We start from the raw sequence: 18,732 nt of genomic DNA, 5'->3' as shown, positions 1-18,732 counted from the left end.
TATTGTCCAAGAAAACATAGGAGGCCCATTTTGGCCCATAGAGAGATAGCTGATCCTGGAGTCTGCCACTTTGCAACATGTCAGCTTTTGCCTTTGACTGCAAAGCCAGCCTTGCCATTTTTACTTTTTGGAGACCTTCCCCCTCCCCCTAGGCCAGGGGTAGGCAACCCAAAACACTCAAAGAGCCACTTGGACCCATTTCCCACCGAAAACAAAACGCTGGGAGCCACAAAACCCTTTTGATATCTAAAATGAAGATAACACTGCATATATCCTTTTTTTACCTACACACACACACACACACACACATTATTGATTTTTAACATACACCTTAATATTTGGTAAATATTTATTTATATTATGTTTATATTTATTCTATTTTTATAAATATATGCTTCTGCTTCCAATCCGTCCGGGGAAGGCAGTGTGACGCCTGTACGAAAATCCAATCTAGGTTTTCCCGTTGAACTACTCACGACTACAGCCTAGCTGCTAGGCCTAGGCACTGCTGCTGAGGCAACAAGTTATCTGCAGCCAGTATCAGTTTATTCTGTGTAGATTCTCTCCCATCCAATATTTCTGTGTTCCCTTTGTAAGGAGTATTTATATCCTACTAGTGCAGTTTAATTTAAGAGGTTTCCAAATGTCAACTGAAAAAGCTCCATGCAAATTAATTATTGTTAAAGTTTTGTTGGGAGCCCAGTAAATATATATAAGTGTGTTCACAACAAGTTATTTAATGAAGTCAACACAGTGCATTTGTTCTGCTGCTCTTCTGAGTTACAATTTCTCATTTCATAAGCTGAACAGGAGAGTTCACACTCTGATCTTGTGTTACACTGTTCACGTTACAGTATTCATGTAGTCTACTTGTCTGAACAAGATATTTGCAACTGTTGGCTTCCAACACGCTACAAGAACCGACTCTCATATGCTTATTGAGCAGTGCCCTTTCTTGTATCTGATATAGGATATATTTCATTCTTTTGGAATGGTGGATAAATTGCTTCTTTGATATGACCGTCAGCACTGCTCAGCTGACAATACAATAATCTCTGTCCTTAAAAAAACTTCTAAAAATATATCTACAGTATATTTTGGAATTGAAATGGTTGCCTGAAGCTATATCATTGCCTGAAGCCATACCATCTTAGGCTCTGATCTTATTTCATTTCACAAACTAAGAAATATTAAGCACACATTGTGTGTGGAAGAGAGACGGCCAAGATAAAAAAAAAAAAGCTCTGAGGATGCTGAATGAATTGATAAATGATATTTTTCTCCCTTCTGGAGTCAAATAAAATTGTTAGTTTAGTAGCTCTATTTGAAATAACAAACCATCTATATACATAAAAAAGCTGAAGTTCCACAGACACTTAAATTCATCCTGGGGTTTTCTCTTTTTTTGCTTATATTATTTACTTCACAATCTTACTTGTACATTATTGGAACCCATACATGAGTTCAAACTAATTGGAATGCTTCAAAAAAGTTGTATAAAATTAGCCATGTAATTTATAGATTTCATTTAATTCTTGAAAAATATTCTATGCAAAACCATTGACATATATACTGTAGATGTAAAAATATGAGGGGATTTAATTGGCTTCCTATGCAACTCTCCTCTTCTGCTACATACAATAATCTCATATTGCAGGATAATCAAATTAGTTATGTTGTTTTATTACAGCTGTATTTCAGTGTCTATTGAGAACATTTTTACTTATCTTACTGTAAAACCTTGATAAACTTTCCATTTGTTACAGGAGGTGCTGGTCTCACTTGCCTAGCTTTAGCCTTCTTTAACAGGAAACTTCAGCCTGGCAAAGCAAATGGACACCCATCAGAAAATTGCTGTTGCAGAGTCCTAGATGGATCTCAATGTGATCATGAGCCAAGAAATTACCTCACTAAGGGATACTGTAACTGCCACTTAGCTTGGGAAAATGAAATAAAAGTTATGTCGAGGTTGGGTGCTGGTGAGGAAATGCCATATTTACCGGAAAATAGTTATCAAGAAACAATAAAGCCAGAGTGTAAGTGTACAGGCCTAAAAATCCCATTTGGAAGCATTCGAAGTAAGAATGAACCAATGAAAAACAAGCATTTCTTATGCTATAAATGTAAACTGCTTCAGTCTTTCCCTCAAAAAGCTTCCCAGAATATAGAAGTATCTAATAAAACTGAGTTACCACTCCAAAAATATTTCCGAAGAACTCAACATTCAGAAAACTCTGGGCAATTTGTGGAAGATTCATTAAAAGCAAGATTAAAAGATGATACAAATTTCAATCAAGGTAAGTAGTCTTCCAGAGGGAGAAAATGAAACAAAACAAAACAAAACTCTTCGCTGAATATTGTTCTAGTTGATATCCTAGACATAACATATTGTAAAATAGAAATGAAAGTGGAGTCTATGGGTCTTGGATCCAAGAATATTTGAACAAGAGAATAAGAGAAGTTAATGGGAAATGTAATTAACTCCTATGCCAATATAGCCTACATGCAACAGAACAATGATTTTGATGTGTGGGACTAAATGCATTGTTAGTAGCTACACAGATATAAAATGAAGTTTACTACAGAGATGTGGAATACAGTAAATACATATAATGTACCAATTCAGCCATTTTCTTTGATTTTCGATCTCTGATAACAATACCCCAAAGGTAGTGGTAGTTTGATGAAGAGAGAGGATTCCTGGCATAGAAAGTTTGAGATGAAATCAGAGGAAGAAAGAAAGGCACATTCAGTTGGAGTAATAGCTCTCAATCACACCAATGAAGGTGATGACTGATAATTGAGTCGCTTTGCGATGAAATGGGTGGCAAATACATTTAATAAAATAAAGAATGAATGAATGAATGAATGGGAAGGACAAAACCCAATAAATCATTGGCAATAATTGGTATAAAAAGGGAATAATGAAAAACTGGACATGGTTGGTTGAAGTAAGAAAGAGAGAGGGAGGGAAAATACTCAAATATATACAAGAGAAGCAAAATATATGGCGGACAGGAGAATGGAGTGGAGAACAGAGAGTTCAGATGCTTATTTGACTTTGGCCATCATAATATTCAATGAATAACAACAAACGGGGTGCATCTTTTATATCCAGAAGTTACCATATTGTTATCTTACATAACCTATACATCAGAGTTCCCCAACCTTTTCAGCTTTGTGGACAGGTGGGAGGGGGAGAAGGGATGGTTTGGGGAATCCTGCTATACTGTACATGGTAATTACTTCTGGTCAAGGTCAATTTTTTTTTAAATTCTAAACATTCACTTCAGATGTTAAAAAACTGTTCCCCCTTAATGAATGTGTAAGACAGCACTTTTTGAGATGACTATATTTTGCAGAGGAAGAGAGAAATAAGCCAGTTGTTCCAGAGAATATATTTTTGTGGGGGCAGGCATCATTGGTGAAGGTGTTCCAAACATCTGCTTAACCAGTGTATGAAAACTCCCTCTACATGTGTTAAGTTTCAACATTTGCTATTTAGCAGGAATCAGAAGTGACAAACAGCAAGGAGGACGCTCAAGGCCTGTCTGTGCTTTGGTACAGGAGAAGCTTGGGGAACATTTAGCAAATGAATTGTGTCAGTCTCTTTCTCAAACTGAGTATGATGACTGCTTCAAGCCTTACAAACAAAGGCATCTAATTACAGCTTTGTCATCAGCAACAGATACACTAGAAGAGTCCAAGGAACACTGTGTGCAAGCAGCATTAGAACACCATCCATCACAATATGAATTCTTAGCAAAAAGCAGGAATATTTCTCCCCAGCTAGACCACTTCCTTATTTCTAAATACATACACTGTGATAAAAATCAAGATTGCCCAAAAGTAACAGAAGAGAACCATGGCAAAATCCTAAGATTGGAGGCAGAACAGAGTGAAGATAAGGGCACAAGATCAGCTGGCTGCTGTATGAATACTGGAAATATACCATTATCACCAGCAATCAAGAAAACTAAGAAGCCCAAGCAGGTTAGTTTTTACATACCTGAACTCGCAACCGTAAAGAGGGCAAATGTGACAACCAGTGGTTTAAGTGGAAAAAGATTTCCTCAGAACAAACAACGGCATGAGCAGATTCAAGGAAACCAATCTCCTACTTGGGCAAAATTGCTTAGTGATTCAGAAGCAGAAATTAAAGTAAGGCAACCATCTTCTTCCCCCCTTGTGGGTCCTCCTAGGGAAAAAGAGAATGAACCGATTCAAAGGTATAAAATAAACACGAAAAGCCCAAATTCACTAACTGTACAATTAAATTTACATCTTTTTAGGAAAGGAAAAATCCAGCCGAAAGAACTTCTTCATCAAAAAAGCTTAGAGCAACCCTCAACCTCTCAACCTACGAGATTGCTACCTACTTCCCAGATGGAAGAGAAGAAGAAGAAGAAGAAGAAAAGAAAAAAGAGTTCGGAATATTCAGCTCAAGAGAGGTTAGAAAATGGCAAAGATGGTATTTATAATAAAGCAGGAGCGGAGGAAGTGCCTGAAGAAAATGGCAAGGATGGAGAAATAGCCACTTCTGCTTCTTTTCACAATATACCTGCCTTGAATATTGACAAGGCTTCCTCATCAACCAAGCATTTAAAACCTCCAACTACTTCACCTACATTCTCAGAAAATAGAACTTCAAGAAGGACAGTTCCCATTATCTCCCCTCCATCTGGCCACTCACCAAATATTGCACCAAATATAACAAATAATATTTCTACATCATCGAGTTCTAAAAAGCTTAAGAGGGGCACTTCAGATGCTGAAGTCTTGTCCTTTCATCAGAATACTCCACAAAAGAAATCAAAAGAAAAACACTATTGCCTTTCCTCAGCTCCTTTTAGCCAAGCAGATGGCCTTGAGTTTCAGAAACCCAGCAATGGAGATTATGTGCACTCTCAGCAAATAATGGAAAATAAAACGCATAGTGTGAGTATAGATCAATTCAGAGACCAACCTTTAAAAGGGCAGAATGGAAATTTCACCAAGAAAGATGAACTGGAAGAGCAGGAAAAGGTTAGTGAATCTGAATTTGTGCAAGAAAATCTATCCAGTACCGAGTCTCAAAATGTACTGCAAATACCACCATCGAATGAACACAAAATTATCTCAAAAAAGGAAACAGATAGACTCATCTCGCCAGTTCATTTGAGTAGTATGTTGCCTGATTGTGAAGCCCTGAAAGAAGAGCTACAAATTAACACCGGAGAGGAAGATGAAACCTTAACACAACAACTGAGACCAGATTTTAAAACAGAAAGCAACAGTGAGTTGATTCCAAATGTACCATTGGACTCACCAGGCCTGAAAGAAGAAGCAGCACAATCTGGGGATGAATGGGATAATAACAAATCCAATGCACTGCATAAAAATATTGTCAAGGTGGCCATTATCTCTAATACATTCAGCATTCCGAGTTCTTCTGAAAATGGAAGCTTATATCTAAATAGCAACGTGGATCCTCAAAAGAACCATAATGTGCATATGGATAATGACCACAATTTGCAAAAAAATCTGGATAATCCATTTGATGAAGACAGCACAAAACATAAAGAAGGTAAAATGCCACTAGCTACACATCAAGAGCCTCTTTTGTTAGCAGAGTTTAAAGACGTCAATTATGAGCAACGAACTGAGACATCTTCACTTTCTTGCAATATAAATAAAGCAGAAATCTCAGTTCCCATGCCTACACCGTCTCCCACATCTATTGATTATAAAGAAGAATTTCCTTTGCAAGTGGAACAAAGCAAACCAAACCTTTCATAACACTTGCATTCTTCCTTAGTCCTCTTCAAAGACAAAACCACCTTTCAGTATGAAAATCCACACTTACTGGATCAGAAATTTCAAATGTTAATGCAATATTTTATGGAAAACAAAGGGCTGGTAAAAGTCAGATCAGAATTGAAAATGAAGTGATATGCAGTAAGTTTTAGAACTGTGGCCATAAATTAGGGGTGATAAGATACAAAATATTTATTTTTAAATTTTCATGTCATCAAATAATATATGATCAAATTACATATAAGAGATATAGGGCTGACAGAGGTAACTGAATGTTAACTGATCTTTATTTAAAGTAGGATGTTGAAAACTAATGCAGGTCTAGTCCAGGGAGAGGCAACTTTGGCTCTTTTATGACTCGTGGACTTCAACTCCCAGAATTCCTGAGCCAGCCATGCTGGCTCAGGAATTTTGGGAGTTGAAGTCCACGAGTCATAAAAGAGCCAAGGTTGCCTACCCCTGGTGTAGTCCAACTCATACAAAAAAGGGAGAGCTATTCAGATTTGGGAACTCAAATTCTCTGCTTTCTTCAAGGAAACATTGCTGTTGGAGAGTTTAGATTGTTTCCAAATGCTATACCTGAAGAAAATGTTAGAAATTCTCTTTTTCCCCTCACCAACCCACCCACAGATTCATAGCAAAAATTTCCCTGCAAAAGAATCTGTTAAGAAGACTGTTATATGTCCTGTTTTGGGATACTATATTTCTCCATCAAACATTCCAAACATTAAAAAATATTCTGCAAAATGAAGGAAGCTGCGTGGTTCCTCTTAATAATATATATGATTTTATGTACACTATACAATAGTGAAGGCCTCTGTATTGAAGTTGGCTGTTTTCTCCCTTTTCTTTGAAAAAGGTTATCATCTGTTAACTCAGGTATCTGCAGAATTTAGAGGATCATTGCGTTGTTTTCTGCGCTGTTCTATTTTTCCCCAACTCAGTTGTGATTGTATTGTTCTGTAACAGAACACACTATGTTATGCTGAATTTTTAAAGAAAGCCACAAAGGGGCAAGTTTTCAGGGGGGAAAAGGTATTATGAAATGCTTAGAACATTTTCACTGATGAATCTCAGGGTACTGCTACAATCTTGGAAGCATTTAACTGTGGTTCCAGGGAACGTGGAGACTTGGCCAAATAGCAACCTTCAACCTTCTTCTTCTCTGACAGAATAGGGGAGAAAAGGAAGCCTATATCTGCTACTTTGAATGTAGGCTGGTTGGTCAATACCATGAAGAAGTGGAATGAGTATAAGAATAAGGGAAGCCATATCTTCTCCAGTTGTATGGAATGGTGATGGGAAGAAAGTGAATAGTTTCTTAACTTGCCTTCCATTGTGGATGTGAAAGGTCAGCTCTGCTTCTGAAACCAACTTAGCTAGAGTTTAGGAAGGTAGAGATACTGTAGAGCCTGTGTCTTTAGGACACATCAGAGACATCCTGCTTCTTTTCTTTCCTTCATTAAGGACAAACAACATTTGGAGCAACAAAAACCAGAGCAGCTTATAATTTCAGGAACTGCATACACCATTATACACACACACACACACACACACACACATCTGTACAGTCCAAAATCTCATGCATCGCACATCCCTCTGTGTCGTAGATATATTTCTCCCTTGCATCTGAACACGTTTCTTGCTCATTTCCCATTCCATTATTCAAAATAAATACATCCTCAGTTCAATCCAATAGGATCTTCTATTGGGAAGATTTAACCCCCCCCCCCTGTTATTTCCCAGCTAGCAGAATCATTTTGAGAGGGAGTCTAATGCACCATTCGTTGTTCCAGTTTTAAATTAGACATTTCCACCTTTCTTGACACAAGGGTTGGCTTGCATAAAATCTATGTCACCTCATGCATAATCTGATGATGACAATGAAGTTGAGGTCTGCTACCTGCTGAACTTGTATCTGCAGCTCTCCTCCCCTCTCCTCCAGTCACTCACCACTGCTTTTCATGGCTGAAGAAGAAATTGGACACCTTGTTTGTGTGGATGCATCAGCCCATGTAACACTTGACTGCACTTCACAAGGCATAATTCAAGCAATGCCGAGACTTCTGATAAACACTGTACATACACTGTACATACACATTCTAGTATTCTGGAAGATCTATGAGGTCTAATATTCAACATGTTGTTCAGTAGACAAGTAAACCATGTGCAAAGGGAGGGGAGGGTAATGGTAGTGATGGGGGAAGGAAATGTATTTCATGTATTGCTGGTTCTTAAATCCAAATTAATGCATTAAAGATGTTGTGCTACTTCTGCTACAAAGATTTTTGTATGGCTTCTCTTTCTATTGTTTTTATTACTTTAAGAGGGAAGCAATATCATTTTGTCCACTCTATTGCCATTTTGCATATAGTATGGATTACTTGTAGATGCTGTTCTCTGCAAACACTCTTTATCAGAATTTATCTAGTTTGGGATATTTGGGAGTTGGGAGCAGACTGAAAAGTGTTCATCCAGCTTCCTCTTCTAGCCCAAGCGACAGGAAGACCAATAAACCCTCTCAACCTTGGTACCAATCCCAGAAAATCTCTATGCAAAAATATCTCAGGATAGGCAGGATAAGATAGGAGGGTGGCTTGAGATGAAGCTGGAAGGAGCCCATTGAATGCACCTTGAGAGTTTTTCATGTTTTCTCTTGCATTGTTCCTCTGTCCACTGACCAGCCAGCTGGGCTTTTTGGAACAGAGGTCTATTGGTCTTCTAGAAGAGAAGTAGACCCATATCCAGGATAGCTCAAGTGACAAGTCATTTGGTGATCAGGCCATTTGACAAGTAGCTGAAGCCTCCAATCTCAGCATCTGACCGCACTTGCCCAAGTCTGCCCATCACATTTTAAGAAAACAAGATTGTAGTTTTTTTTCCTTCTGGCAGCTGACATTAGGTGGGATGGGATTATAAGCCCTGCCCTTACATTGTCATGCAATAAGTTATTTTTTTAAATTTAGTTTTTATATTTTTTTTGCCCTACCTTCTTTACTTTATAAATACTTCAAGATGGCGAACATACCTAATATTCCTTTCTTCTCCACAACAACAACAACAACAACTCTGCCATGGCATTCATGCCTAAGGTGGAATTAGAAGTCACAATCTCCTGGTTTCTAGCCTAGTGCCTTAGGCTTAGACCAAACTGGTTTGTTGTTAGGGCAGGGTAGATTATAGCTTGGCCATTGGGGTGCTGCAAATTTTGTTACCATATTTTTCTGCTGACTCAAGGACTGGAAAAATGTACAAGAACATGGCTGAGAGAAAAGGCCCCTAAGATTCAAATTTGGTTTGTGGAATATATTAAAAGGCAAACTGAAGCAGCAAAGTATCTTGGACTAGTTCTGTTGCCTGCAGCCAAAAGAGAATACTTTTTCTAGACGTGATGACTGACTTCTCATGGATAGTTTATCATTTCTATTATTAAAATTGTTATAAAGGAAGCATGAAAATGCAAGATGGAGGAAACAGAGAAGAATATGCCTCATTATGTAGTGTTTTGTAGAGAAACTGTAAAACATTTAACCAGTAGATGGAGCTATCTATTCTTGTCCCTCATAATCTGAAAATATTTAACCAAAGTATTGAAATAATCAATTTCTGACAAGCGAAGGCTTTAAACTAACTTAAGGTTTTGAGAAATAAATATTATACTACCACTTTAACAACATCGAATCAATCTCTTGAGCAACACCAGATATAACATGGGTTTAGCCTTCCTTCCTTCCTTCCTTCCTTCCTTCCTTCCTTCCTTCCTTCCTTCCTTCCTTCCTTCCTTCCTTCCTTCCTTCCTTCCTTCCTCTGCCCTGAGATGAAGCAATAGAAAGGATATGACTATAGTATTTCCAGAATATAAAGAAAAGAAAATCAAATTGGCAATTTTCTTAATCTTCCCAATTTCCTGCTAAACATTCAAGGAGGTTAGGGGGTATGAGGAATGGTGACTTCTTATGCATTTTTATACACAGAGATGCAGAAATTTAGCTATAAAGCCTTTTCGTGTATCATACAAAGAAAACTCCAGTTAGGTTTAAATGCAGCTTTTGAAGTCATAGAAGGAGAAAGGCCCCAAAACAATAACAGGTTCCTATTGTCATTATCAGTATGAATTGTCAGATTTTTAAAAAATCTCTATTTTTTTCTTAAGGTTTTAATTCTCTTTAAAAGTTGGGGTTTCCTTGAGCCACCCACTACTTCCTTCTTGTATAATGAAGCTGATTTTACTGTAAAAAGATCACCTCTTGGTGAATTTGCTATTTGTATTCAGACATCAGTTCTGAAATATAAAGCTTAACTAATTGTTCTAACCAATTAAAAATGTACGTAACTTTGAAACATGTTATATATTCACTTATTAATGTCTTAAAGGAAACAAAGAGGCAATTTCCAGCTATCTTTCTCAGTTTTTCATTCCTGAAAGCTTTTTCTTCACACCATGTTATTCAGAGTGAGGTTGGATGGCAGCCCAAGGCTATTACAGGCCAGTGAAGTAGTAGGATTTTTGACTGTATTTTATGTAGGAAAAAACGCCAATTAACTTCTTTCAGCATATGGAAAAATCTGTTGCAGATTATAGCCCTACATTTTTTTTTCTTCCATTCAATTGTGTCTGATTCTCAGAGACTGTCTGGACAAGTCTCTGCAGTTACACTGGGAAGGTTTATCAGAAGTGATTCGCCATTGCCTCCTTCCTAGGGCAGTGGTCACCCAGTTGGCTTTATGCCTAAGGAGGGACTAGAACTCAGTCCTCGGTTTTCTCTCCTCATGCCTTAATGCAGTGATAGTGAACCTAGGTCATGTGTGTCAAAGGTGACACACCATGATGTTTTGGGTGACCCACCAGCATTCAACAACACTCAACAACAACTATTACTGAAAGCATGCCCTGTTCTCATGCAATGTTTGGAGGTTGTGAAGGCCGTGTGAGAATGGGGTGTGCTCTTCTGTGGCTGCTGGACCCTTCGGAAGTTGCGCAAGAGGTCCATGCTCTTGTGTGGCCTCCTTAGACTCCAAAAATTGCAGGAGAACAGGGCATGCTTTCATGTGGCTGCAGAGGCCGCACAAGAGCTTTCTCTGAAACGGCTTCAGGAATGAAGCCCTCATATGAGTTGGAGAAGCCTCCGGTGGGTCGCAGGGTCTGTCAACAGAGAGAGGACAGCAGCTGAAGGTTAGTGGTGTGCAGCAGATCCTGGGGAGTGCTGGGCCACAGGGGCAATTTTGCCCCTTCCTAAGGGTTACATTCCTTGGGGAATGGTGGGGGCAGCCTTTTTGAATGGCAGCTGTGGCACCATGGATACATTTAAGGCTCAGGCTGCTGTTGATTGCCACTGTTCAGGGTGGCCTAGAGATAGAAAATTGTTTCTCTTTTGTTCGGGGGGGGGATGGAGGGTGGGGTAGGGGACTCCAGTTAGGCATTTTTCAAATGTTTGAAACGCTGAGCCATTACTGTCTTAGCCACTACACTAAGCTGGCTCTCCAACTTTAATCAAGAGATGGAAAAATCTGCTGCTGCAGATTATAGCCTCACATCGTACAATATGGTTGACACAAAGGCTGAGCTCAAGAGAAGTAAGCAGGCAGGCTCATTTAGTATATAGATGAGAGACTATCAGGAAATTGTCACTGCTTTAATACCATTCACTGTTCTTCTTCCTAGCTTTTCTTCTTGCCAACAATCCTTGCTTCCACTACATCTAATAACCACTTTATACATTTCCTTTTGTTTATTTAAATTTCTCACCTTGATTTTTGAAGGAACTCATTCATTCTATCCAACCATTATTTTCTCCCTCTCTCTGCCTCTGAATACATTTGTTCTTCTATCATATATTTGTTTTGCTATTCAAGCCTTATTCACTCACTGTGCATGATGAAACCACTCCAGATACTTCTTTTTTTTTTTTACTAGTCACTCACTTTTGCATTCAATTCACATTCATTCAGCATCCATAATCCATGCTTGACTCCATCGCTCCTTGACGTACCAGATGCATTTTCTAAGTATTCCAGTGCACTTCCTACATTTTTCTTGATGCAGGAAAGAGTAACAACATTCTTCCAATTATCAGGTGCAGATGCAGTCTTCACACACAAATTAAGCAAGATGTATAGCAATTGTACAAGGAAACCATATGAATGTTTTTAACATTTCTCAACTTATGTGCTCTATACCAGGGCTTTTCAACCTTTTCACCCATTGTACCACTTTTAGGAGATGGCAACATCCGAGTACCACCAGTCACCTAGCAAGCGGTCAAAAACTTGATGACCAAAAAAAAAAAAAAAAGGAAAAAAGTGATACAGGTAGTCCTCGACTTACAACAGTTTGCTTAATGACTGTTTGAAGTTACAATGGCACTGAAAAAAGTGCCCCCCAAGGCACAGCCGAGCAAGACACCAGCCTGCCCGCCCGGCGGTGCTCTTCCTCCTGTCCGAGGTTTCCATTGTTGTGAGCATTTCTGTTGAAGATTGGCAGCGGGGGTGGGGTGGGGTGGTGTTTGGTTTTTATTCCCCCCGTCTGCTGGGTGGTTGCAGCAGGTTTTGGTCACTTCACAAAAGGGACACTGTGACCGTCATAAATATGAATCAGTTGCCAAGCATCTGAATGTAAATCACAAGACCCTGGAGATGCTGCAACATTCCAGCTGATTGGTGCTTCTTCTGGGCTCAGCAGAAGCGCCAGGATCAGCACCAAGCTCCAGCTGGAGCCTGGCGCTAATCCTGGTGCTTCCACTGAGCCCTGACAGCCCCAAAGAAGCGCCGATCAGCTATAAAGCGGCACTGATCCTGGCGCTTCTGCTGAGCCCTGACAGCCCTGCAGCTCCAGACATCTCTCACTCAGGCTTGTGCGGTGCTGCCACCAGTTCAGCTCATTCCCCTCCCCCACTACCACTTTTCTAGGATGATCGCGTACCACCTGCCAGGTGCCAATGTACCACAGGTGGTACCTGTACCACTGGTTGAAAAGTCCTGCTCTATACCTCCAAGCCTTAGCATTTTTCAATACTCTGACAACATTCATGATTTTCTTTCCATTCATTTTTTTTCTTAGACATTAACATTTTTGGTATAGAGTTTATTTCAATTGCATTATTTGACAATCTCTCTCATTCCCATGCGAACTTTTACAACTCTCTTTCCAGTCTCCCATCCCTTTATGCCAGTTTCCTCCAAATAATTTGTTACTTTTATTTTTAATCCATTCTATCAAAGGATCCTTATTCAGACTTTTCTTCCAGTTTGAAAACAATATTTTCTTTCTATTAAAATTGCACTGCAATTTCTCTGGTTCCTTTAATCCTAATTGGCATTTATTCTTTTTTCTCTGCATAAACATTCTACAATATCTTTCTATCATTCTCATTTTTGCATCATTTTATACCATTCTCACTTTTGTAGTGTTAATACCACTTTATAATGCCTTGATAAGACCACACTTGGAATATTGTATCCAGTTTTGGTCTCCATCATATATAAAAGATGTTGAGACTCTAGAAAGAGAAGAGCAACAAAGATGACTAAGGGACTGGAGGCTAAAACATATGAAGAATGGTTGCAGGAATTAGGAATGTCTAATTTAATGAAAAGGAGAACTAGGGGTGACATTATAGCCGTGTTCCAATAGATATGGGCTGCCACAAAGAAGAGGGGGTCAACCTATTCTTCAAAGCAGCTGAAGGCAGAACAAGAAGCAATGGATGGAAACTAATCAAGGAGACAGCCAACCAAGAAACAAGAAGAAATTTCCTGACAGAACAATTAATCAGTGGAATGGCTTGTGTTCAGAAGTTGTGGGTGCTCTATCAGTGGAGGATTTTAAGAAAAGATTGGAAAAAACCATGTATTTGAAATGGTATAGGTTGGACTAGAAGACCTCCAAAGTCCCTTCCAACTCTATTATTCTGTTATTTTGTATTGATTGTTATATTATTTCTTACTTCATTCATTAGCACATCTTCTTTCAATACATTTCTTTTACATTTCAATTTTTAAACTTCCTTACACCATGATCATCACCAGACAGACCAATAAATATTTACTTCTGCTATCAATTATGACTTTGATCAGTTGGGACTTTCACACAATAGTTTAAAAACTATTTTAATAAGATAGAAAAGGTTACCAGCACATCAATGCCACATGCAGCATTCGCTGTTAACAGTAAGGCAAATAATGTCCACTTCATATTTTGGATATTATGTCACAAGAACCATCAAAACCCAGTTTGACTCCCAACGTGCTCATACTGTTTTAATTAATCTAGGGTCTAGAGAATATATCACAAACTAAGAAAACTGTTGCCTGCATCCCAACAAATAGGAAGTACATGTAGAGCAGGGGTCTTCAAATTTGGCCCTTTTATGACTTGTGGACTTCAACTCCCAGAATTCCTCAGCCAGTGTGCCTGGCTGAGGAATTCTGGGAGTTGAAGTCCACAAGTCATAAAAGGGCCAAGTTTGAAGATCCCTGATGTAGAGTATTGGTCCTTGCTGAAATACAAGCAATAGACTCATTGATCTGCCATTTCTCCTCCAGAGAGAAACTATGGCCAAGACTTGGAGGGGACCTACTTACCTCAGGACATGCATTCCAGCCCCTCATTAGCAAAGAGGAGATCGGCTTGGGAATTGAATAGCCGATTGGAGGTCTGATGTGATGATAGGCCATATCAGCTGCTGCAGCGGCTGTAAATAAAAACACGATGAGGCTGAATTATTGATCATCCCCAAAAGCAGACTCAGGATGTGAAGCCAACTTTTAAAGGTTAGTGAACTGAAATTATTTTAGCCTTCCAAAGGCTTAACATACCTAACCAGTCTCTGTTTTGTGTTGGAAAACAGGACTGCTCTATTTTAAAATAACCTTATTTCAGATTCCATGCCTCAGAGAAGGAAATCCTCTAGGCTGGCCAATCCAGTGAATAGGTCATCAAATCTGTCTCCATCATTCTTGCTGGCATAAAGTTTTCCCCATTGGGGAAAGCGCCTGGCTACCTAATTAGTTTAGTTTAGTTCAGGGTCTACCTCTGTAACAAGGAAAAGAAGACTTTGGATAGAATATAATCGTGAACAGTCTGTTTCCCTTTCATTAGGGATATTCCTTTTTACAATTCTTAATATTTCAGAATAAAAGTCTTTTCTAGGATAGAATCACAAATCAAATTAATTAGGAGATGAGAGAATGACATGATGAAATAATGCCCTGAGCATATTCATAGAATGGTTTTCTATCCTGAGATATTTATTCTAATGATTCATGACTTTTATAATGTAATCTTTGCTCATTCGGGAATAAATAGCATTATATGATTTCAGTGGGACTTACTCCCTTGAAATAATTAGAGATGATCCCTAACAATTTTTGTATTGGATCTCCAACTCAACACAATACGTCTTCAAGAAAAACAAAGAAAATCCAGTTGCCTTTTGAAAAAGCACCTTTGGGACAACCATGACCTGGATGACTGAGAATCTCCATAGATATTTAACACAATAGAGTTCTGAACATAAAAGGCTGTAACACCATTAAAATTGTTTGTAATCTGATGATTGTCATAGGAAGAGTAAATAATGCAATTGGATGCTACATGACTTGCATTTACTGTAGATGGATCAACTTGTATATGTTTAGAAATCTATACTTTTTTTTTACATATGATACTCAAAGGATAAGAGCAATGGTAGTGCAGTGGTTAGAATTCAGTATTGCAGGCTAATTCTGCTGACTGCAGTTCGAATCTCATTTGCTCAAGGTTGATTCAGCCTTCCATCCTTCTGAAGTTGGTAAAATGAGGACCCAGATTGTTGGGGGCCCTATGCTGACTCTGTAAATTGCTTAGAAAGGGCTGTAAAGCACTGTGAAGCGGTATATTTATTTTTATTTATTTATTTATTTATTGAATTTTTATCCCGCCCTTCTCCTTGCGGACTCAGGGCGGCTAACAGCCTGATAAAAACGAATACAAAAATATCAAAATACTATCATTTAAAACATAATTAAAATGAAATATTTAGATTGGCCTTTGTTATTTTAAAATTATTTTTAAAACCCCGCTAAAAATTACCCCTTAGGCCAGTCCTGCTAGTTGAAATAGCCATGTCTTAAGGGCGCGGCGGAAGGAAGGGAGATCCGGGATTACCCGGATCTCTGGGGGTAGTTCGTTCCAGAGGGTGGGAGCTCCCACCGAGAAGGCCCTCCCCCTGGGGGTCGCCAGCCGGCACTGTCTGGCTGACGGCACCCTGAGGAGACCCACTCTGTGGGAGCGTACCGGCCGATGGGAGGTAATCTGAGGCAGAAGGCGGTCTCGGAGATATCCAGGTCCGATGCCATATAGGTCTAAGTGCTATTGCTGTTGCTATAAGGATATATAAAGTGTCATACATGCAGGCTATATTCCCAAACCTTTCCTGGGCTGGATTTTAAAGATGTGACTTATTAAAAAAATGTGTTATTGTAAATAACTGAAACAAAGCTTTATATGCATCCTGTAATGTGTAATCAGTACAATTGTTAGTTTTACCTTTTTTAAAAACCCAGAGTCTTTACTGTTAAAATTAAGTAGGTTGTCATCTTTTCTTAAAAATAATACAAAAATGGGAGAGGTGTTAAATGTAGGTAGTTCGAGCTAATATACGATTTATATTCTAATTGAGAAATTGAAGGAGATACCATTATACTATGTCTTTTTCTTTCACCATCCTTCCATTATAATATATTCCATTTACATGGTTTGTGGTATATTTAATGTGGGAGAACTGCCTTCTGCCTCCATGTTATGATAGAAGTATAGGCTGTAGTTTAGTCTCTGGCCATTTCTTAATTAATCATAGTGAATTGCAACAAGTCAGCCTTAATGGGTAAATTTGCAACTGCCTAGAAATAAATTTCACAATTACCTTCTGGGGTTGAATAAAGACCCTGAACATTAATTGATGTACAATTCTGAGCAGCAGATTTGTCTCCTGAAACTAAACTCCACCTTCAATTTCAGTTGGAATCCATTTTTATTAATCTTCATATCCCTGTTCCTCTCATTAATACTCCAGTGGCTTTTCCTAAGCAACCACTACAGACAATATAGCAAAATGAGACAAAGATCTCCATATTTGAATACCCAGAGCAGCATAGTTTATGCTTCTCTGGACTTAACTCAGTATGACCTCTTATACCCACATAGTAAAAGGAAGCTACTACAACAGCCCTAAATGGTTTATTCAGTGTAATTCTTCTTCACAAAGATCTTTTGCTCAACACGCCAGCCTAATTGATAAACACCATTGTAGTAGGTTTAATTGGTTGGCAGTTGTGGCCTATGTAATGGCTTGTTACCTTTTTATTTCTATTATGCTTGTATTATAAAACTGAAGCAGTTTTTCCGCACTCTGCCAATCTTTCATTCTTTTTAAAATGCCTGCCTCCCACCTTTCTATATGATTCCCTGTATTATTTAGCCTTATTTTAAAATTCATCGTAGATTAATAGTCAGCCAATTGCCTGGCTTTCCCAAAGAGAGTTAAAAGACTGGGGTCAGAAGGTGTTCAGTAAGCAGTGTTTATGTTTTTTCATCTCTTTCTTTTTTTCCTAACAAAGAGGAAAACACATTTCTTCCTTGCTTCTAGAAATCTTTGTAAGGGACGTGACCCTAGAGGAGAATATGGAATAGCTTGCAAGCTTTTAACAACTGGAATTATACCTCTTAGAAAAAGAGAGTTCCAAAGAAGACAGCCAAATGGAAATAAAGAGCTGAAGGGAAAGTTATGTATTAATGGCCACATGAAATAAAAGTTCCTTTTCTGAGTGTTATCCACTTGATTCTTACTATTTACAGAGCTTGACTTAGTCAGCGGTCATTCTGACTTTGGCACAGTAATGCATGTGTCTCAAAATATCTTGGGCTGGGACAAAGACCTACTGTCTGCTTTCTTTTCTTAATCTGAATGCTTTGTTTCTTGCACTCTCCATTTACTATGACTAGATTATTCCTAGGTAGTTAGGAAATCCATTGAAGCACTTGTTCCAATGCAGTGAATTGAGCTAATAGGACCGAACACGCCTTTATTAATATAGAGGTTTACTCTGACCACAGTTCTGTCATAATGACTGAAGAGCCACTCTGGATAATTAGATGGGTAGCTTATAAATCTAATAAATAAATGTTTTGTAAATAAGACAGCATTGAAGGGAACTTCCTTTCTCATTGAAATATTTGACAGTGCATAACATATCAATATGGCAACAATATTCAAATATCCATTCTATGACAGGAACCCCAGATAACTTGATGGGAGGACTGAAAGCCTCACAGTTCCTTACTAAAATTAGCTGGGTTCACATAACATGTGTCACTAAGGCAGAGAAATGCCTATCAAATGCATTTGAACAGCAGGATCAATTCTGATTAGTGTTAACATTGTTTAGGTCTTCTTTACCTTCATATATGTTTCACACAACATATTTAACCCTGAATTATTCCATTTTCTGGGTTCATAACATGCTAAACCATGTGGCTAGGGTTGGGGTTGGGGTTAGCCTATGGTTTAGCATATTTTAAACTAAGAATTAGGACGCAGGTTAAATATGTTGTGTGAAACCAGCCAACATGTTCGGAAATATATTAGATCAAAATGGGGAAAAAAGAATTTTATTTATATTTTGTGGCAGAATCTGAATGATAATATGTACTAACTTAATTTTAAGAAACACACAAACTTAGTTGCATGGAGAATTAAGAAAACCTTGTGAGATCCAAAAAGGACCAAGGCAAGAATGTCCTTTATCTCTGCTTTTATTCATTCCAGCTCTTGAAGTATTGAGTAGAGATATAAGGCAGGATGAGAGAATTGCATGAATGAAGAGTGAAAGAAAAGGATATATGCTGCTGGTATGGTGATAATTCTGAAATAATTCTCTGAATAGAGATATTAATGGAAA

General features: G+C 38.4%; 1 protein-coding gene across 1 annotated transcript in view; it reads right to left on the bottom strand.

The window, feature by feature from the left end:
- LOC107285059 (serine/threonine-protein kinase TNNI3K) overlaps nt 1-18,732 on the bottom strand; it is a 184,219-nt gene that overhangs the window by 38,675 nt on the left and 126,812 nt on the right. The window contains exon 21 of the mRNA XM_029283589.1: nt 14,377-14,486. Within this exon, the coding sequence (XP_029139422.1) occupies nt 14,377-14,486 (110 nt within the window). The remainder of the gene's footprint in view (nt 1-14,376; nt 14,487-18,732) is intronic.

Source organism: Protobothrops mucrosquamatus, unplaced genomic scaffold (genome assembly GCF_001527695.2).
Source record: "Protobothrops mucrosquamatus isolate PMUCROS unplaced genomic scaffold, P.Mucros_1.0 scaffold142, whole genome shotgun sequence".
Taxonomy (NCBI): Eukaryota; Metazoa; Chordata; class Lepidosauria; order Squamata; family Viperidae; genus Protobothrops; species Protobothrops mucrosquamatus.
This window is presented reverse-complemented; position numbering and strand designations above follow the sequence as displayed.